The 22,523-nt window shown below is 32.8% G+C and overlaps 2 protein-coding genes and 2 long non-coding RNA genes across 5 annotated transcripts; 1 reads left to right on the forward strand and 3 right to left on the reverse strand.

The window, feature by feature from the left end:
• Window positions 1–767: 767 nt before the first annotated feature.
• Window positions 768–5,681, reverse strand: LOC124436423. Its single transcript, XM_046986351.1, has 2 exons — window positions 5,507–5,681; window positions 768–2,895 (listed from the first exon to the last, which is right to left on the reverse strand). Exon 2 carries the CDS (start codon window positions 2,841–2,843, stop codon window positions 1,035–1,037), a length of 1,809 nt encoding a protein of 602 aa, XP_046842307.1. The 5' UTR covers window positions 2,844–2,895; window positions 5,507–5,681; the 3' UTR covers window positions 768–1,034.
• On the forward strand, window positions 1,083–21,841 carry LOC124436432. 2 transcript variants are annotated; one of them, XR_006945353.1, is made up of 3 exons: window positions 1,083–1,159; window positions 10,727–10,737; window positions 21,832–21,841. It is a non-coding gene; the product is annotated as an uncharacterized LOC124436432 (long non-coding RNA). The 2 variants fall into 2 exon arrangements; XR_006945352.1 differs by lacking the exon at window positions 21,832–21,841 and adding an exon at window positions 17,680–17,691 and having other exon boundaries at window positions 1,087–1,159.
• On the reverse strand, window positions 6,834–14,755 carry LOC124436424 (influenza virus NS1A-binding protein-like). The gene is made up of 2 exons (XM_046986352.1): window positions 14,610–14,755; window positions 6,834–9,031 (listed from the first exon to the last, which is right to left on the reverse strand). Exon 2 carries the CDS (start codon window positions 8,977–8,979, stop codon window positions 7,213–7,215), a length of 1,767 nt encoding a protein of 588 aa, XP_046842308.1. The 5' UTR covers window positions 8,980–9,031; window positions 14,610–14,755; the 3' UTR covers window positions 6,834–7,212.
• Window positions 18,422–22,523, reverse strand: LOC124436431. The gene is made up of 3 exons (XR_006945351.1): window positions 22,450–22,523; window positions 19,313–19,580; window positions 18,422–19,142 (listed from the first exon to the last, which is right to left on the reverse strand). It is a non-coding gene; the product is annotated as an uncharacterized LOC124436431 (long non-coding RNA).

Genomic DNA, 22,523 nt, shown 5'->3' on the forward strand with positions numbered 1-22,523 from the left:
GACGCTCAAAAACTATATATTAAAAAAGAATCGGAAACTCTAAAGCAGACGACAAAATCATATTTGTTTGCTTTATGTTTACTGAGTGGAACATACGGGACCTGAATTTGATTCCCAAATCCGGGTCCTTCAAATTAATGATCAATGCCAGTGACTTTATTAAAAGTTCGTTTGTATTTTTAAAGATTTAGGCCCGTTTCAAACGTCGAAGATTTCATGTGCCGAATGGATTAAAAACAAAAGATAATGAGATGAAATTCCTCATCATTTGTTTTAAATAACTTTGGCACATGTAAAGTTCGACGTTTGAAACGGGCCTTGGATATTTTTCATAAAACACTATACTTATCCTATCACTATCAGATTATAGGGGATTTGTTGCTTTTTGCAGTGTGAAGTTTACGTTAGAAAGACTTTACAGAAGTATTATGTGGTCTATGATCAGTCTTATCAATTGGTTTAAGCCGTAAAAAGGTTCTTTCTTTTACGAAATGAGTTTAAAGATAGAGCATTATATCCCAATAATGCAGAAACTAAACTAGTATCGTTTTCATTATACCCATTCAGTAAGTTGTGCTTAAGTGATTGTGTTTGCGCATGTGTAGCTATTGGAAGCAGCTTGTTGTCTTTACAACATTTCAAAGTTTTTAACGTAAATTGAGTATTTCTTTGTAAATGTGGTCGATGGTAAACAGCGAAATGGAGTATTTAGCCACTATTAAAAACATTGTCAGAAAACTAATTTTTTCCGATGAAAAAATGCAAACTTTACCCCCTCACATTTTATTGGTCAGTGGATAGACTGACATACTGCAATCAAACAAGGACAAGATGAAAGATAGAAACTAGTCTCTACAAACTCAATAAAACTTAAATACAAAAGTCAATAACCTTTTCTAGTAATTCATGAAGGTAGTTAATGATTATGTAAACTTTTAAACGTTTACATTTTTACTTTACAGATTTATCATCCAATGTAACCCAAATGAACATTGATGAGTTATAACGTTCAAACTTTTAGTAAAATGCATGTCCTATACATACTTTTGTCCAGATGGTAAGAATTCAGCAATGGCTTCTGCTCGTGGTTCATTCATTGAAGGAAGATATGTCCATGAAGAACTGCTTCCCATTTCGAAACACTCCACTGATTTAAGACGTTCAATTTTCTCAATCATACCTCCCATGACAGCAATTGTATCGCCTGTTATAACAGCACAACACCTTAATCTCCTTTCCAACATGGATGGCAAGACTGTAATCTTTCCTGTCTTACTGTCATACATGATAACACTACTCAAAATTTCTCTTCCATCATTACGACCTCCAAGAAGAACAACTTGATCTCTCCATCGAACTGTTGCCATTCCATATAAGGGATGAGGTAATGGAGGCATTTCCTTAAATGTAAGAGTCCTTGGATCAAATTCCAAAACACTAGAAACAGCATCTTCCGCAAATTTTCTCCTTCCCCCGAAAATAAGAACTTTATCATCAACAATCTCAGCTCCATGGTCTTTTCGTGGTTCAGGCATTTGACATAGCTGTTTTAAAACATCAGATGTGCTATCAGTAATCTGTATTTCACTGATCAGAGCAGAGGCACCTTTGTCAGCACCATATCCTCCAATGTGAAGAATTTGCTGTTTATAAACAACAGTTTGATGACTAAAATATTCACAAGGAAGCTCTTGAGGAAATGTCTTCCATGTTAAAGGTAATTGATTAAGATTTAATGTCTCTATTGACTTACAAAGAAATCCTCCAACAACAAACAAATTATCGTTATAGATAAATGATGAAGCATTGTTGTGTTTATTTTTCATTGATGCAATGTCAAACCATTTCTCCTCCTTCCATGAAAATATTTCAAAACTTTTTGAAGATTCACCTTTTAAGCCGTCAGCAATTAAAATATCACCTCTTACTGGATTCAACATTCCTTCATTTGGTGATGTCAATACTTGAACATGTAGATTTTCAATCATCTTTTTCATTATTTGAAACATTATGGCTTTCATTTTGCCCATTTCTCTTGAAGATTCAATCAACTCTTTACCCCAATCCTCGAGAGTGAAGATCTTTCCCCAGTCACACATTGAATTAAACACCTTTCCGTCTCTAAGTTCAATAATTGGCCAAGTTGATAAATGATCATGATTGTTGTTGATCCTCGCAATAAACTGATATAAGTGATGGTTGAGAAGAATGACAGACTTCATGTTTTCCTTTCTCTGGGATTTTTTGAGCCTTGATTTGAAGCCACCACCAATAAAAACAGAAAACATTTCCCGAACACCATCAAGTTGATGCAGCCTTTCTATGTAAGTTAAACACAAATTAATGATATTCGTTGGGTGCTCAGGACATTCAAAAATTTGTGCCACGATCTTCACAATAATGGCAAATATTCTGTCCTCCAAGGTTGATTTTTTGATGTTGAAAGCTTCCGTTACTTTTTTATTGGATTCTTTAAAACGATCCCTTGCCAATTCAAAAACCTTTGAACGTTGTATTTCACTGGAAAGTTCATACCTGGTGGCAATGCAAGTTGACTGAGAATCATCATTATTACTTGCTTCTTTGCATTCCTCATTTCTTTGCACTTCGTAAAAGCATTCAAAAAGTTGCAGGAATCCTTCCTCCATATTGTCAAAACTGGAGCAAAGATCTATTTTCGAAAGATTATGGAGCTTTGTTTTGATGTAGTGTAGATCTCGCTTGATAATTTCGCTAAATGCTTCATTAGCAACATCACCGTTTTTGAGTTTGTTTGATGCCTCATTTGTAGCATTGCTCGTAAATAATTCAAACATAGAGAGCAGTAAGCCGTCAAGAGGCATGATGTTTTGATATCTAGCACTTGTAGAACCTGTGTATGAATCTGTTACGCCTCTGTCAAAAGAAAAACATATCTATATTTACTAATATGTTTGTTTGTGAAATACTCAGTTCACATAATATAAGCTCTCAATTTTGTTTCAATTTGAACCATTCATGTTACTATACGTTTACACACACAACAATTTGCAACAAATTCATTTGGTGGAATATTTACCTGTGTGAGAAAATTTTGCATAGAGAAGAAATGGAAAATAAAAGAAAAGTAAAGGCAATTTCAAAACATGAACAGGATCCAGATAAAATTTAATGATCACTGCTATATTCTTGATTTATTGATACTTTACCAGCAATATAATTTTATTTTTTTATATAATTATTATTCAATTTCACCGGCTGGAGATATAAAATGAAAAAATATTTTCATGAGATCTTAGAAGCGGCTCGTGACTAAAGGCAATACCTTCCCATTCTTTTACCTTCGATGGGCATTGAACGCATATATTAAAGAAATGCAATTACCGCAATACACATGGCATCTCAGGCCTCGTTTACACTATAACGGATTGCTATCGTAGCAGGTTGAATATTCTTTGTATTAAATGGCAGTGAAATTGTTCAACGTCAGAAACACAATCAATTAGACTAAATCTATCACCTTAATAAGCTTTTACTCCGAACATTTACCCCTTTAAAGCAAATGAAGATGTCGTGATGAGCGAATCCGGAGTAGTGTGAACGTAGCGTCAGTTTTTATTATATATGTTGACAGTAAAATGGCCAAGTCGCCAAAACATCGTTAATGCAAGTCTCTCTGTTAAAGATATAGCAGGAAAACTTCACTCTATGAATATGGTTTACATTTGAATAGCCAGGCTCTGTAAAACATCTCAAACCTGACCTCCTTTAAGTCGTACTTTATTTCGTACTTTGATTTTTAAGATTAATTTCACTCAAACCTTTTCATCAGAATTCAATTCATGATAATTAGTTCTTACGTTTTATCGATAAGGGGGGAAAACTTTGATGAAAGTCTTGAAAATTCGCAGAAAAACGATAACGTTCAAACTCGTTTTTTGGCATATTTCAAATCTTTGCTAAATCATACTTTTAGCTCAGCATTTAGTATAACTGATCAAATCTATAATACTAAAACTATGCAATCACTTGTATCTTGTATAATACTATACGTGGCATAGGAACTGAATTACGACATATTGATATAATGAAGTGAATTTCTAAAGAAATATTTAAAATTCAAACGACCGCTGCAGGGAGTAAATATAGTTTCGTCCTGGTTTAGCTATATTGTGCTCTCCTATTAAAAACATAAGCCATAATAAAAATGTGGATATATATATAAATATTTTTGCGTTTCCTTCATGGATTACCGAGCTCTAAACGTGCTTCATATTTTCAATAAAAATAGCGTAAAAAATCAAATATAAAGGTTGTCATAGAGAGGTTTAATCATACGTATAATGAAAACATACAAAAAATATCTATGCTAAACATGACTTTGAAAAAATGATCTGTGTGCTATATATATACCACAAAGTATATCATATTCAAAAAAGCTTGATATGTATTGAAACGACAAAAGATTTATAAGTTTTCCTTAACATTTCGCAAAGTGTACGAAACAGTAGAAACGATTTTGTACTGCTTGTCTTATATCAAAGTTCACAATGATTATTTATGCAAAAATATTAATTATAGAAAGATATGTTTGCTTAGGTAAGGAATGATAGGGCTATCTTCAAATTCAAACAACCACTGCAGGGAGTAAATAGTTTCGTCCTTTTTTAGCTATATTGTGCTCTCCTATTAAAAACATAAACCATAATAAAAGTGTGGATATATATATATATATATTATTGCGTTTCCTTCATGGATTACCGAGTTCTAAACGAGCTTCTTATTTTCAATGAAAATGGCGTAAAAAATAATATATAAAGGTTGTCATAGAGAGGTTTAATCACACGTATAATGAAAACATACCAAAAATATATATGCTAAGCATGACTAGGAAAATAGCAATTGGGTACATTTTACACTGCACAAACGATTTATATTGAAAATAACTTGATATGTATTGAAGCGATAAAGGACTTATTCACTTTTATCAACAATGTGCAAAGAATCTTATGGTCAGATACAAAAGTTTATCATGCATGAATATTTATGCAAAAATTTTCATTATAAGAATGTATGTTTGTTTGGGTTATAATAATTGAAATACCAATGAAAGGAATCTTATTGTGTACAAACTATTGTATAATACTTGCATATAACATAAATAACTATATATTTTTGACACCAAACTTTCAACTCTTTTCTTTTCATGTATTTATTCATAGCTTTTATTCCGTTAGCTACGTCTTGAATAAAAGTGTTGATAAAATAAATTCATGATGACCAAATATAATCAAGAACAAATCAGGAAGAGAAGCAACAGTACGCTCTGACCAAAGGCGTTAAGTAATAAGGATTTGCTCACTTAAATACAAGTTCCTATCACAAATTTGTATGGTTACTTTCTTGGTAAATTGCATTTCGTCTGTATAATGTTTGTTTTTCACCCATAAAGAAAACAGGTAATTTACTTTATTGATTAAATGACGACTAAAGAATTAAAAGATCAATGAGAAACGATTTCACTCACATTTTATTATCTTTTGTCTTTATAGTTATGGACTGCTGGTGTGTGAAGTCCTTCACCAAGCACTGGTTTTGTACAATCTTCTCGTTTTAACGGAAATTACGAAAAAAAGAATATGAAGCCTGGATTCGTCCCTTTCTTGTTCTGTTTACAGCATTGATTATTACAACGGTTTAAAGAGACATTCACGCGTATGAACAACACCAAGTCCATGAACCAATAAAATCCATGTTATAATACTTCGCGCGCGGGAGTCACGAAGCAAAAGAAACACGAGGAATTGAAAACATGGCGTCAGACAAATTGTTGTCATTTAAAGATTTTATTAGAATGACATACAATGACAAAAAAAAACGACATATTGACCATACTTTTAAAATAGCTGACAAAATATTTAATATTTAAAGGACAACTCTTAGTAAATAATTTTGTGCTGTTTTAGTCAGTAACGGATCTAGGGGTACTCACAGCAAGCAGAAGCGAGGAAAATAAATTAAAGCTCTTGATTTTAAATTCAAAGTACTTTCAGAATAGCACTATTGGTTGGAAGTTCTGAAGAATATAATTTGACCAGTGGACTTGTCTCTGAGGGGCTTAGAAATGTAAATATATTCCAAAAAGTGCAGCAGTAATTTTTTTTGACTAGCACTAAGTCCGCGACTGGTTTTAGTTCTATATAGTGATGGTTCTCCTGTTAAACAGTGAAAAATGAAGTAAAAGAGTATAAATCATTGAATAAAGATAGGGACAAAATTCAAATAGACAAAGTGTTGTCTCAGAGCAGTTTAAACATAAATGTATATAATGAAAAAATACCTCGAATATCGATGGCAAACTTGTTTTGAAAAAATTCAATTATATACAATGCATTTAAAACAAAATATTTTAGCTGCATTAAAAATATCTTGATATATATTGAAAAGATGAAAGTACATTAATTTTTATTCGAGATTCTACAAAGCATCTTGTGTATTAAGTCAGATAGCAAGTCTGCCTTAAGTATGTATTGAAGATTATAGAAATATGTGTATGTTTGGAAATGACAAGTAAGAATACAAACATACCTCAATTTTTATGGAAAGAAATCTGGCCAAGTAAAAAGAGTACAACACAAAATACCAGCATATAAAATGAAGTTACAATGTATTTATGAAGTTTTCCTTCAATTTACGAGTGGGGTGAAGTTAGGGCGTAGACCAGACCAGTGGCGGATCCAGTGTACATCAAAATAATTTATGGCTTCCCAATTTTAAATTCAAATTACATTCAGAAAAAAGTTTTTGGTTTTTAATTTCTAAAGAATATAATTTTTTTCTATGGATTTTCCTCTAAGGTGCTTAGAAATATAAATATATGGTAAAATAAGCTGCAGTAATTTATTTTGACGTAGTCTGGATCCGCCACTGGACCAGACAAAAAAATCGTGCTCAAAAAATGATTTTCGCCGCTCACAACATAATTTCTTTCATGTCATAGAGAGCAACGCAAAAGCAGGTTATCGATATGGCCTAAGCGATAAGTGTGCACAATAAGTAGAAATTTACGTTATATTTACGATGACGTCATCAAGAGTTATCAAATCATAAAATATGCAAATTTAAAAAATTTCTCACTACCATTAGAGAGACAAGTATGAGATTAGCAAAAAAGTATGTTACACTGTTTACTTTCAGACACTCGTCTATGAAGCATCAACTAATGCTTTTTTATCAAACAGGTAAAACTTCTGCAATAGCAGCATATCGTGGCTCATTCAATGGAGGAAGATATGTCCATGAAGAACTTCTTCCCATTTTAAAACACTCCACTGAATTAAGATGTGTATCTTTATCATTCTGACCTCCTATGACAACAATTGTGTCACCTGTTATAACTGCACAACAACTCGATCTCCTTTCCAACATGGACGGTAAGACTGTAATGTTACCAGTCTTTCTGTCATACATGATAACACTGTTCAATATTTCTTTTCCGTCATAACCTCCAAGAAGAACAACTTGATCTCTCCATCGAACTGTTGCCATTTCGGTCAATGGATGAGGTAATGGAGGCATTTCTTTAAATGTACGAGTTGCTGGATCAAACTCCAAAACTCTTGATAATGCTTTGTTATCTTTTTCTCTTCCTCCAAAAATAACAACTTTATCATCAATAACTTCAGCTGCATGGTTAGATCGTGCTTCAGGCATATGACACAACTCTTTCAAAACATGAGATGTGGTACCAGTAATCTTTAATTCACTGATAATGTCGGATCTAGTTTTATTATGAACTCCCCCAATGAGAAGGATTTGTTGTTTACAAACAACAGTTTTATGACCACAACATTCATAAGGAAGCTCTCCAGGAAATTTCTTCCATGTCAAAGTTGACTGACTAAAATTCAATATATATATTGAGTTGCAGTCAACTCCTCCAACAACAAATAAATCATCATTATAAATAAATGATGAAGAACACCTGTGTTCCTTTTTCATTGGTGCCATCTCAAACCATTCCTCGAACTTCCATGAGAATATTTCAATCCTCTTTATGGAACTATATGAAAAACCTCCAGCAATCAAAATATCACTTCTTACTGTGCTCACCATTTCTTTGATTGCCGACGGCAACAGTTCAACAGGTTCTTCATTTATATTCATCTTTTCCAACGTTTGAAACATTGCGGCTTTCATTCTTTCCATTTCTTTTGAAGATTCTTCAGAGGTTAAGATCTTTCGCCAATCTCGTATTGGATTAAACACCTTTCCTTCTCCGAGCTCAATACATGGCCATGTTACCAAATCATGATTGTTTTTGATTCTCACAGTGAACTGATACAACTGATGGTTAAGATGAATGACAGACTTCATATTTTTCATTGTTTCGGATCTATTGAACATTGCTCTCGAGCCACCGCCGATAGAAACAACAAACATTTCTTGAACACTGTCCAATTGATGCAGCCTTTTTATATAAGATAAACACAAATCAATGGCATTCTTTGGGTGCTCAGGACATTCAAAAATTTGCGCAATGACCTTCACATTAACAGCAAATATTCTGTCTTTCAAGCTTAAATTTTTGTTGTTGAAAACTCTTGTTGCTTCTTCACGCGATTTTTTAAATAGATCCTTTGCCAATTTAAAAACACTTGGATGTTTTACTGCACTGGAAAGTTCAAAGCTGCTAGTGGTGGCAGTACAAGTAGCTTGAGATTCAAAATTGCTTGTTTCTTCACATTCTCCATTTCTTTCTACTTCGTTAAAACACTTAAAAAAAAGAACAAGTCCTTCCTCCAAGTGGTCTAAACTGGAGCAAATATCTATTTTCGAAGGATTATCGAGCTTTGCTTTGATGTTTTGTAAATCTCGCTTGAAACTATCGCGAAATGTTTCATTACCAACGTCGCCGTTTTCTAGCCTGTCTGCTGTCTCATCTCGAAATATGTCAGAAAATGATTTGAATATCGAGAGCAGTAAGCTATTTAGAGACATTGTGCTTTGATGATTCGTACTCGTAGAGCTTGTGTAAAAATATGTGGCGTCTCTGTCAAAAACAAAACTAAAATTAGCTGTGTTTTTATGAATGTTCCATTGAAATAAATTGCTTTAGCTTTTTTTTAAAGTTCAAACCAATCATATTCATATTAAGGTATAGACACAACACTTTGCACCATTTCCACTAGTGGGATATTTAACTTTGTAAAGAAATTTTGAAAATCACAAGAGGAAAAGACGAGATCGAAAATAGAAGAAAAATGAAGATAATTTTGAAATACGAACAAAATCGAAATAGAATAAAATGCTCACGGCTGTGTTGCTCTTTTAATGAAAGTTTACCTGTAATGTCTTTTCACTAGAATTACATTGAAAATCAGGTTTTACTAAAAAGGCATGCCCAGTCCACTAATGTACTAGATGTGCACCTGCACTTTGTCAATATCGTTAGTGTGTGATTAAAGGCGTGAAAATTAATGTGGCACCGAGAAAAGTACGTCAAATTTAGAGCTTTTAAAAAAGAAAACGGAGTTTTATTGAAAATCAGGAAAAAAGAACAATAAGGGAAAGTCTGTGAGCCAAAAGTTGAAACACTGCATGTATGTTATTCATATGTGCAGTTACAATATTTTGTGTTAATTGTTCATTTGTGCTTACAAAAAAATCAGTGAGGCAGAGATTATTATATAAATAAAAATTAATGCCCAACATAAAGTTCTGATTAGAGCCATAAAAATAGACCAAAAAAAGACAAATTGTAAAATTAAATTTATTGTAACGTTTCGTCTTTACTCAAGACATCTTCAGACAAATAATAAATAGGATGTTAAGACAAGATATTATGTTTACAAAAAGGTGTTAAATTACTACTAAAGGAAGCGGTGTCGAATGGATATATGATAAGGAATTTAGGAAGTAAAATAAAGAGAAATTAGAAGAGGTTAAGTGGAATGGAGTTTCCTTGCACATTAAGTGAAGGCTTTTATTTATTGATTAGAAGGCTTTCATGAATGAAGAGATCAAAAGTATCGTTGGAAGAGGAGATTATTTTAAAGTCGTCTAAGTTGGGGGTGTGTCCAGTTGCGTTATTGTGAGCAAGAATGCTTGATGATGCAGGGTGGGAAACTTGGTTGCATGTAAGAGGGGATATTCTCAAGTGCTCCGAAAATCTGGTGTGTAGATGACGTGTGGTTTGACCCACATACGAGGCGTTGCAGCTTCGACACTTGAATAAATAGACTACACCAGATCTCAGAGGTTTGGGAATTTTGTCCTTAAAGGGGAAGAAAGAAGAGATACGTTGAGAAGGGCGGAAAACAAATTTAATGAATATATGTGGGAAGGCTGCAGCACAAAGGCTATTGATTTGTGTGCGAATTTGAAGGGAGTGTATGCCGGTGAAAGGAAGACAGAAATAGATGGGCATTTTGTGAGCAGTCAAGACAGGTGGTTTAGGGGCAAAGGTGTTGTTAAGGAAGCGACGTGTGATTTGGTCAATTACACGTGAAGGAAAACCGTTTTTGGTGAGTGACTTTCTGGTAAATTCTAGTTGTGTATGAAAATTTTCGTAAGTAGAGCAAATATTGAAGATGCGGTGAAGTAAGCAGGAGACTAATGAAAGTTTGTAAGTAAGTGGGATGAAGCTGTGGAAGTTGGTGAAGAAGCCAGTGAAAGTAGGTTTGCGGTAGACGGAAGTGGTGAATTTTCCATTAGTACGAGAGATATCAATGTCCAGAAATGAGAGCTTTCTGTTTTGTTCGACTTCAGCTGTGAATGTGATGTTAGGGTGTTGTCGGTTCAGGTAGTCAAGAAAGAGAGGGACGTGATGGAAGGAATGAAAAAGTAAAAAACAGTCGTCAACGTAGCGTCGGTAAAGTAGTGGTTTGAATGAAGAAGGACATTTATTAAGCCAGGATTTTTTGTGAAAAGACATGAATATATCAGCAAAGAGAGAACCCAATGGACTGCACATAGCCACACCATCAATTTGCTGGTACATTTTCCCGTTAAAGATAAAGTGACAGTTCTTAACAGCTAGAGAGAGTAGTTTTTCAAATTCTTTTGCAGTGAGTCCGTTGAATTACTGGTGGTTGTTAAAAATGCTTTTGGATATTATGTGGATGGTTTTGTCAACAGGTATGTTAGTAAATAGGGATACGACATCAAAACTAGCAAGGACAACGTTACTGGAGTTGACATCGCAATTTAGGATTTCTTCAACAAACGAGAAAGAGTCTTTGATGATGAGGTTGCTTTAGTGAAGGTCAGGGAACCAAAAACTTTGCTAGTTTATACGAATAGTGATTAATGGAGGAAAGAATGGGTCTGTTTTAACAAACCTTTGCCCCTAAATACCTGTTCTTGACTGTCACAAAAGTTCATCTATTTCTTCTTTTCACCGGCATACACCTCTTCAAATTCGCACACAAATCAATAGCCTTGTGCTGCAGCCTCCCACATATATTCATTAAATTTGTTTTCCGCCCTTCTCAACGTATCTCTTCTTTCTTCCTTTAAGGACAAAATTCCAAACCTCTGAGATCTGGTGTAGTCTATTTATTCAAGTGTCGAAGCTGCAACGCCTCGTATGTGGGTCAAACCACACGTCATCTACACACCAGATTTTCGGAGCACTTGAGAATATCCCCTCTTACATGCAACCAAGTTTCCCACCCTGCATCATCAAGCATTCTTGCTCACAATAACGCAACTGGACCACACCCCCAACTTAGACGACTTTAAAATAATCTCCTCTTCCAACGATACTTTTGAACTCTCCATTCATGAAAGCATTCTAATCAATAAATAAAAGCCTTCACTTAATGTGCAAGGAAACTCCATTCCACTTAACCTCTTTTAATTTCTCTTTATTTTACTTCCTAAATTCCTTATCATATATCCATTCGACACCGCTTCCTTTAGTAGTAATTTAACACCTTTTTGTAAATATAATATCTTGTCTTAACATTCTATTTATTATTTGTCTGAAGATGTCTTGAGTAAAGACGAAACGTTACAATAAATTTAATTTTACAATTTGTCTTTTTTTGGTCTATTTCTATGGCTCTAATCAAAACTTTATGTTGGGCATTAATTTTTATCACACGAATTCGATTTCCGCTCGGCAAGTCTCTCGCTAATATTATATAAATAGTTTCCCTCCCCTTTGGCGTTTTTCTTTTGCACTTTGCTGTATTTTTTACATTGCTATAGTTTAATAGCCTTACAATAGCCTTAAATGACCAATTAAACAGCGCAAAGGGAAAATTCCAATTATCCTAGAATTCAATGGCAATATCTTTTCATTTTTTCACCATCGATGGGAACTGGAGAAAGGACAATCCACATGGCTAAACATAACTCAGGTATTATTGCAGTTGTTGACAGTAAAATAACCATGGTTGTAAATGTAGATCGACCAGGTTGGTATAGTCCTGAGAAGGACTGTTTTTTTTGTTGTTGACTAGTCAGTAAAATAACCATGTGGTAAAAAAGCGTTACTGCAAATGTTTCTGTTTGAGATATTGATTTTCTCTTTTCCTTTAAATTTTACATCAAAGGGTGCAAAACAACAAAACAAGATAACTAGAGAAATAACACGTCAAATTTTCTTATTTCCTCGTGCTGTAAATACTATCGTGGAAGTGAAGACTGGGATGTTGTTTGAGATTTTTGCGAACACGTATCCCCAAAAAACTATCGTGATTCTCTAAACTTGTAAATTGCAATTGATCGCATTTTAAGGACCTTTATTTATCTACGCGTTGACGCTTCACATCATTGGACTAACAAAACAGATTTCATTAATTTTTTCCACACGAAACAATGTTGTTCATCCATTTTTGATGACATAGAGGATTTTTCGTTGCTAATCCTTTAAAACTTACCTTGATATATAAATTTCTGTCGTTACACTAAAACTAAATGTCCCTAAATTTATGAAAAAGCCTTGGTGCTTCAAAAAATTTATCTTTGGACTGTGGCTACAGGCGTGCAAACAAAGTAATGATGTTTGACACATGTCCACTACCATCCCGTAGTAACACCTGACATATAGCAAACTAACAACCGACAAAATTCAACAAATTATATGAAAGACGGCAACGGGTATTGCTACGTAGCAAATGGACTGAAAAAGAAGGTAAGGGAGAAAAGATGAATGCGTTAACGAGTGGAGAGAAAAGCTACATAAGAGCCAAGAATTCAATCACACCTAACAGAAGGTAACTTAAACGTAAAGCAGCTCATTTTATAAAAGATAACAAAGTGAATGAATCAAGTTATAGGTAAGAAATTTCACTCTACGAAATATGTTTACCATTATTATGCCAAACTCTGTAAACATCTCAAACCTGACCTCCTTAAGCCGTACAATACGTCATGCTCTGGTTTGCAAGACCACATTCACTTCGACATTTTCATCAGAATTCAGTCGATGATATTTAAAGCTTACGTTTTATCAATAACGTTGAGAAAATGATACATGTTTGAATGTTAACAATACCTCACAAATAACGACAATTAACGTTGAGCTCAATTCAGAGCCCGTTTAACTTGATACAAAGTTCAAGTTTATGACTCGATATTTGAATATATATCTTAAATTTATAACACTAAAAACTGTGCAATCATTAATAAACTGTATGAAATACTGTGACATAGAATTAGGATATATTGATAATAAAGTGCATTTCTGAAAAATATTTAAAATACGAAACGATCGCTGCGGGAATTAAATAGTTTCGTGCTGGTTTAGCTTTAAAGCTATTGTGCTCTCCCATCAAAAACATCAACAATAAAAATGTGTGTATATATATATATATTACCGCATTTTATGAATGGAAATTTGAGTTCTAAACGAGCTTTCGTATTTTCAATGAAAATGGCGTAGAGATTCATAGAAAAAGCTTTTATAGAGAGGTTAACACGTACATATAATGAAAACATACCACAAACATAAATGCTAAACATGATTATGAAAAAAAATGCAACTATGTAAAATGTATATACCACAAAACATATTATATTCAAAATAGCTTGATATGTATTGAAACGACAAAAGTTTCTTAAATTTTTATCAAACTTTTACGAAGTGTACGAGACAGGGAAAAGGATTTTGTACAATTTGTCAAATATGGAATTTTATCGTGATTATTTATGCAAAAAGATTCATATTTGAAAGATATGTTTGTTTAGGTAATGTATAGATTAAACTTACCAAAATTATCTCAATTTTTATGACAAGAATCTTATTGCGTACAAAGTATCATACAATACTTTCATATAAAATAAATCACAGTATATTTTTCACACGAAACTTTCAACTGCATATACTAGGTTACATATGACTGAAAAAAAAGCTATAATGATGTAATGTCATTAAGAACGCACCAGGAAGAGAAACGACAATTTTCCCTGATTAAATATGAAACATGCGGAAATAATTACAGACTTTTCTCAAGTTCCTGTGACAAGTTTATTAAGTATTTTCCTAGTATTTTGTATTTTGCATGTATATTGTTGGTTTTTCATTGATATGGTGAGCAGCCACTTCACTTTATTCATTAAATGCTTACACGAGTCTATGACGACATACATGATAAAGAATGAAATACAATTTCACCAACCTTTATCTAAAGTATTTTTTGGCTTTATATTGATGAAATGCTGGTGTCCAAAAGCATTCACTAAACTCAGAGGTCTTTTAATCTTCTTGTTGTAACGAAAATGAAGAAAAGTGAATCAGAAGCTTGGATTCGCCCTTTCTTGTTCTGTGATTAGATTAAAATGAATATAACTTTGGCTTAAAGCGAAATTCGTGCGTGTAAACAAAGTCATGAACCAATAGAATCCTTTCAATATTAGTACTTAGCGCGGGTGTCACGAAACAAAAGAACACGTGATAAAGAAGGCACTAACTATGACCACTATTTCAATTTTTGGTCATTTTTAAAGATCTTATAAAAATTTTCTTTCAAAATATAAGAAAACAATAATTTTGAAACATCATTATCAACTATTTTTAAAACAGGAACATTAAATACTATATACCTACTTTAAAGTAAATGGTTTGAACCCGGGAGTATAGTTACAAGTTTGTAAATGTAAATAAAATCAATTCTGTCAAAACTTACATGCACAAACCAAAGTTGTCATTCTAAGACATTACTAAATTTTAGTTAGACAAATACTCCCAGGCTATTACTCTCTGAGGGGAACATCAGTCATCTCCTGCAAGACCCCAGGTGGTCTAATATACAATTTATTTAGATCTAAAAATTTAATCAAATGTTGCGTTGCCAAAAATGTAAATAGTCACGCATCTAACAAAGGACATGTAAAACTAATGATTCAGAAAATAAAACCGAAAACTTAATAGCAAAAATGATTAAATATCTCAAACATTTCATCAAAGCACTTCTTTGCAGAACATTTAGCAAGATATCGCCTTGTTTCAAAAACTGCTTCAGTATACAGTTTGACAAATGTGTTCCGCCTCAACGGCAAAACGCAATAAAAGTATACACCAATGACAATTCTTAATTGTTTATCAAAGCCCATTTTGTGTTTATGAATATTATAGTTAGATTTCACCAAAAAGCCATTACCAGCCGACAGTTTTAAGTAATATAATATGGAGCATAATCTGAATTGAAGACACATGTTTCAACTCAATATTTGAGAAAAGAACAAGAAATTCTTTATTTGAAAAGTAAAAATTCAAATTCGAAATTTTATTTTTCAAATAAAAAATTTCTTGTTTCTTTCTCAAATATTGAGTTAAATAGTGAGTCTACTTTTTTTCTAGTTTTTCTTACAGTTTACAACAAATACATTTTTCTATGTTGTATGTATATTTTTGCATGAGTGTACGAAGACAAGTTGTAGCTATATTGAGAATCTTTTATCGTGAAGAAAAGTGTTTAATTTAGTGCACAATGTATGGTTTGTGAGGAAAAGATCCATTTTGGACGTAGTTAATTTTATATCAACATGCTTTAAAAATCTAAAGCAGTTTTAGTTACAATTAGTATATTTCACAACAATACAAAGTTTTAATTGTCTTTGCCGCTTAAAGTTCTTATGTTGCAATAGATAATTATCAAAAGTTTACAAAAGCAACACGGTCAAGCAGACAAAACCTTAATACGTTTGAACTTAACTGTTCATTTATGAAAAGTTAAAGCGTGTTGGTAAAAAGCGAAATGAGAGAGGGCGTTTCAAAAAGTCGACATTTCATAGGAACTGTCATTTGAAAAGTTTTTATTTCATGGGAGACTCATAGGAAAAGCATTCACTTAAATTTTCCTTGGCTTTCTTCAACGATGCAATTGCATGTCAAAACACAGTCATCACATATAAGAGGACTCTAGAAATAACACATAAACTGTTTTATACGATAATTATTCTATGCTGATGTTGTAAACGTTATTGTCAAAGTACGACTCCAGTCCTGCGCAACATTGAATATTTAATCACTGCCTTTATCCAGGCTTCTACTTCTTCATCCCTGCAGCACGCAAAATGGAAGTCTTTAAAGATTGTTTCAAACCAGCAGTAATTAAAATGGAGGGGCAAGATGAAAACTAGAGGCCAGTGATTATGGATATTTGTCCTGACAAAGAATGTTATCTCTGTCTGTTGTCTTCGCCCTATATCGTCACAATTTTGACGTCTGCTCTGAACCTAGGTACCAGTTTCCATGATTCATCATCTTGAGCACGCCCTTCTCCAGTGCCCCATTTGCCATTTTCTTTCCCCAATTTTCTTAGTCTTGCCTCGTTGTAGGAAAAATTGTATATTCGATAGAATTGTCTTAAATGAAATTTGTTGCTTGTTCATTTTAATCATATCTTATTTTAATTAATCACATAATTAATCCCAGTCTTCCAGATATCTGACTCAGCCAAAATTTTACAGCTAAGAGAGAGGCAAGCCGCTTTCTTAAAAGGTAACAAAACGTTCCATTGTAAGAATATATTCTGCTTTTTCAGAGTTTTTAATTTATGTTTATTTTGTAAAATGTTCGAAAGGAATGTTTTTCAAGTTTCTTTTGTCTTAATTTTGATTGAAATTTCACCTTTTGTTACCTTTCAAGATGGCCTTTTTTCCTCACCATTATCAAGGTAAATAGAAATCTACGGGATAATGTTCTAAATCATTTGATGAAGGGCTTTAGAAGATTTTAAAATTTGTGGAGTGCTCCATGCTCAATATGTGTTTGAGCTAATAGCTCAATATTTGTTTCGTTTTCTAGTCTTGACTGAAATCGAGGGAAATCCGATTGATTTCAAAACTTGGTACAAGTGTAAAAACCGGTCATTCATATCATAACCTAACTGTAGTATAATTGTTATGTAAATTATTAGTATTTCGTACGTCATATTACGTATATTATAATTAAGTAAAGATCTGTATAAAAGTAATATGACAAAGCAATAAAGGGAGAATGGGGAAATCTCACATTATTACATCTGGCGACAAAGAAATATGATTTGATCCTGAAAAAGTTACTACATTTCGAACATGACAGCTTTGCCTAGCTTCCCGACGTTCAACCTAGAAGAACCAGACCTTAGAAAAGCTTGGAGAAAATACGTATCAAGATTGGAGAATTTGTTGTTGGCAATGAACATCACAAACGCCGCAGGAAAAAAGGCGATGCTCCTGCACTATGTTGGTGAAGAAGTTAATGAGATATTCAAAACTTTAAAAATTGACGAGCCAGATAGAGAAGAAGATGTATTTAGAAAAGCGGAGAAAACGTTACGAAATTACTTCACTCCACAGAAGAATATAGCTGGTGCTGTAAGCGTTATTGTCAAAGTGAAAGATGAAAAACCTTGGGAAACCATAGTTGTCCAGCTGTCCAAAGTCATGTCATAACCAAGACCTTGGAAAATCATAGTTGTCCAGATGTCCAAAGTCATGTCATAACCAAGACCTTGGGAAACCATACGAAAATGATCTTTTGGTTTTGAATAGAGCTAAATTCTTAGTCAAACTGCACTTATACTTGAAAAGGCTTGGCAGTTAAAAAATCTAAAAACCATACAGTTAACAATTCATCGACTTTTGGTTGGAGAGGAGGTCTCACCTCCCTGAAGCTTAAAGAATGCGAGTTCTAACACCATTGTAAATGTTTTGGTCTCCTAATAATAATAATAAAAATAATAATAATATCAATAATAATAATAATAATAATAATAATAATAATAATAATAATAATAATAATAATAATAATAATAATAATAATAATAATAATAATAATAATAATAATAATAATAATAATAATAATAATAATAATAATAATAATAATAATAATAATAATAATAATAAATAATAATAATAATAATAATAATAATAATAATAATAATAATAATAATAATAATAATAATAATAAGAAGAAGAAGAAGAAGAAGAAGAAGAAGAAGAAGAATAAGAAGAAGAAGAAGAAGGAGAAGAAGAAGAAAAAGGAGTAGACGAATAAAGTATGCACAATTTCAGGCATTGCCGTTTTGTGAATGAAGATAAGAAAGCTCGTGTTTCTTTACAATTTAACAACGTTCGAACGACTTACTTCTCCTATCATAGATGAAGCTATCACAATTTTTACAACATGCAAGTAGTCTTCATTGTACCCTTGGTTTCTTTGATGATGGATTTGCATGTCAAAACACAAGTATCGGACCTAAGAAGGCTATAAAACTCACACGTCAGCTGTTTTACGAGAAAATTCTTTGCTGCCGGTACTGTATATTCTATTGCAGAAGTACGACTCCAATCTTCTTCTGTGCTTTGCAACAATGAATATTGAATCTCATCATTTATCTCAACCTTAGATTCTTCATCTACTGCAGCTGAACAAACGGAGGCCATTAACGATTGCTGCAAACCAATAGTGATTGGAGTAGTCGAGGAAGATGTAAATTTGAGGCCAGTTGTTACAGATATTTCTGTTGAGAAAGATTCTGATCCTTGTCTGTTGTCGTAGCTCCATATCATCACAGTTGTAACATATGCTTTGAACCTTGGTACCAGTTTCCATGATTGGTTGTCATCACCAATTCCATCAGAGAAAGCCAATTCATCATTTTCGTTTCCCCATTTTGTTAGTTTTGCTTCTTGTTTTTAATAATTGAATATTCGGTAGAAACTATCTAAAAAGAATATGTTGCCTTTTTATTATGTTGGTATAATATAAACTTCAAGCATGAAACATGAAAATATTAAAATGATAGATATGTCTGATCTGAACTTATTTATAACTTTCCTTTTTAACATTTTGTAATGTTTTCATCATATATTTTGATTTGCCTTGCATACTTACCACCAACTTCTTCAAATTTAAACATCTGACTTTCATCATCTGGTTCACTTTCACAACTAATTCTAGGTCCAAAATTAGCAATTCGATATCCATCATATTTTGTGTTACAGATGTAGAAATATCCAGGATAGTTTGGCTCTTCTTTCAGTTGCCAAAACTGAATTTCTATGTTAGGGCCTATTTGATTGCGCCCAGTTCCCCACATGGCCAAATTTTCCTTTTTAAACATCTTGCTAGTGATCAGGAAAGAATTATTATTCAGTTGCATCTAGAAATTGATAAAAGGTTTGCATTTCATGTTTAAAATTAATGTTTGATTATTCCTTCAAATGAAAAGTTACAAGTAACTGTCACTATGATAGAGAAGACTTACAGACACTGCATTTTAATTAGATTTATTTTTCTGTTTTCAGCTTTGTTTACGAATAATTTAATAATTCAATTGATCATTCATTTAACGATAAAAAATTTTAACTATACCTATCCGTTGCATTGCTGTCATGAATTTGAAATTATCTCTCAGTTTCACATGTTTTATCAAGTGGCGAGGCTTGCCCGATCTTTTACTTCTATAATTTAAAGCTCTTAGCTAAATTATGATTCGTTTCTTTAGAAAACTAATTCTTCCTATTATTTGATTAAACGCGAGTGATCAAAGTGACTCAAACAAAATTTTGCTTTTTAGCAATATCAAATCTTTGCGAAAACAATTTTTAATTTTACGCAACACTTCAATTTTTTATGGCAGTTTAAAAATGGCTAATTTGGCATTTTAGCGGGATCTGCATTGTTTTGTGACGTCACGCACGGTATTTGTGCAGTTGCACACTGCAAATCATATAGCATCTATATACAAATGTCTGTGAAATATTTTGTTAAAAAAGATGGTTATAGTTTTGTTGCAGCTAATTGTACTAACGAGAACCACACTCAAAGATGGTGTAAGTCTTTATTCGATTCCGTTTTCAATGATGACTGGTCTGAAGCACAAAAGCGAAGACAAATTTGAGTGGATGATAAAAACTGGTCTTTGAATCGTCAGAGCCCATCATCTACGCTTTCTCTGACTATTAGAAATCTTAGGATTTGAGAAGAGATTTGTTATGTTGCCAATACAAATAAATGCAAATCATCAAATAATGAGGACTGATGCAATCGGAGTTATTATCGTCATCATACGCCAGCATACAAATCATTGAGTTATATAATAACTAGAACAGTTAAGTGGACTGGGAATTGATGACTAAAAAATGGAGGCCAATTGACGTATTTCCGCTGTAATGTTCGCTTCCCAGTTTTCTCCTTGAAGACGCCACTCATTCAAGACATTAAATTATTTACTGAATAATTCCAAACCCTCAATAACCGAGGTCGAGCTCTTTACGGAAAGATAACGAATCAAATTTTTTTTTCGTACAGACTGAGCTCGTAGGGCAAGGTTTGTACAAAAAAAAGAGGTCCAATATTTCTCAGTAAATACAAAGGAAGCGAAGTCAATAAAAGGTCTATTATATGTCATTATTTGACTTGAAATGAAGCTTGTTTTCTTTCTTGTCTTTGCTGTTTTTTACGGGTTGTCTTTCACTTATCTAGTTTTCTTCGGTAAAAAATAAATCGCTTTAAATTGTAATGTCGGTATAGTTAAGCTGTTTTCCGAGTCCTTTTTCTACGACAAACATTCGTAAATGTTTTCTTTCTACTTTTTTTTGCGTTTTGCTGTTTGCTTTACGAAGTTTGCGTACATTTGACTGTAAAATTACGCGTTTTGCACCGTGGTCCATTACGGAAAACAATGGAGAGGCAAAAATGTTTCTGAACCAATCAAAGCGCGCCATTTTCGCGGAATTGACGCTTGCTATATAAGTAAAAGAAATCAACTGAAATTTTCTTAATCTGCTGTAGCATTCACTGTCATAAATTTGAAATTTTATCATGCTCAAGATGTTTTAGAGAATAGAGGCAAAATTTTCCAATAGTTCGTGACATACATAATACGCAGATTGTGCTTCTTTTGTGAAATCTTTAAGACGTACGCATTAACTGATGTAAAAAGTTCCTTTTTCTAAAACAATCCCAAACCTCAAAAAATAAGGCTATCACGAAACTGTTCATACTCAAAAAATAACACACGAACACATCTAAAACTAAATCTTTGATCTTTGCTAATTTTAACTCTTTATTCTGTATGTAACTGTTTTGAAGCTCGTGCATAAAAACAACGACAAGTCTGTAAACCGATAGGATAGTTTCTCACAGATGCATCATAAAAACAATAAAGAGTGAAAATGAAACTAAGCTTTACGATAATCACATTAACATTTATGATTATTTCAAAGCCAATATTACAATAATTTTTTAAGACTTCTGTAGAACGCTTATCACGCTGACAAAACCAATTTACGACACAAGTTGTCTTATTTAAAATTCATATCTCCCAACTGGTGGACGTCTCGCACTTAACTGACGTTGCTTGTTGTCATGACGACATAAATAAAATATGGAGTTTATGAGTTCCTCAGAAATTAAAACAAATTATTCTCTTCTGGGAATTTTTAGTCCTTGAAATTATTACAATCGATTTACTTTCATTTCAACTGCTGTTTGCTACAAATTTTACGTAAATCACTAGTATTTGTGATCATAAAAGAACAGAATTAATACACTATATTTAAAAAGTTTTTACTGTAGATCATTTAATGTACACATTATTTTGCACAAATGACTTTGAAAGGGATATGGTGTTTGCAATAGACATAAAACTAAGTTTATGTATTCAGAAGATCAAGTTTTAATTATAATTACTACGTTATGTCTAAATGTAAAATTTGCGAGTAAAATAACCATGGTAAAATGATCTCGTCAAGATCGTGTTAGGGTAAGAAACGAGAAATTGCACTGACAAAAGCAGTGAAATTATTTAGGATTTGTTCAATCAAACACAACTTCTTGTCACAATTATATGGCTTAAATCTTACATTTTTTAGGTTTTTTTTCCCTGTGCTTGTTTTTTTAGCTACTTTTTTGCAATATTGAGTATGACTACAAAACATTACATAAATGCTACATCATTTCATCAGTTCATTGTTTATTACGACGCACACCATTATGTAAAGAACAAAAAAAACATTTTTACCAACCTTGTCTGGATATGTTATCGTTTTTATTTAAAAATTGCTAGTCTTAAAATTCTTCGCAAAACAAAAGCTTTGAA

Source organism: Xenia sp. Carnegie-2017, unplaced genomic scaffold, assembly GCF_021976095.1.
Source record: "Xenia sp. Carnegie-2017 unplaced genomic scaffold, XeniaSp_v1 HiC_scaffold_16, whole genome shotgun sequence".
Lineage (NCBI taxonomy): Eukaryota > Metazoa > Cnidaria > Anthozoa > Malacalcyonacea > Xeniidae > Xenia > Xenia sp. Carnegie-2017.

What these genes read in the sequence shown, in the direction of transcription:
- LOC124436424 (XM_046986352.1), bottom strand. Translation starts at nt 8,979, where the DNA reads ATGTCTCTAAATAGCTTACTGCTCTCGATATTCAAATCATTTTCTGAC.
- LOC124436423 (XM_046986351.1), bottom strand. Translation starts at nt 2,843, where the DNA reads ATGCCTCTTGACGGCTTACTGCTCTCTATGTTTGAATTATTTACGAGC.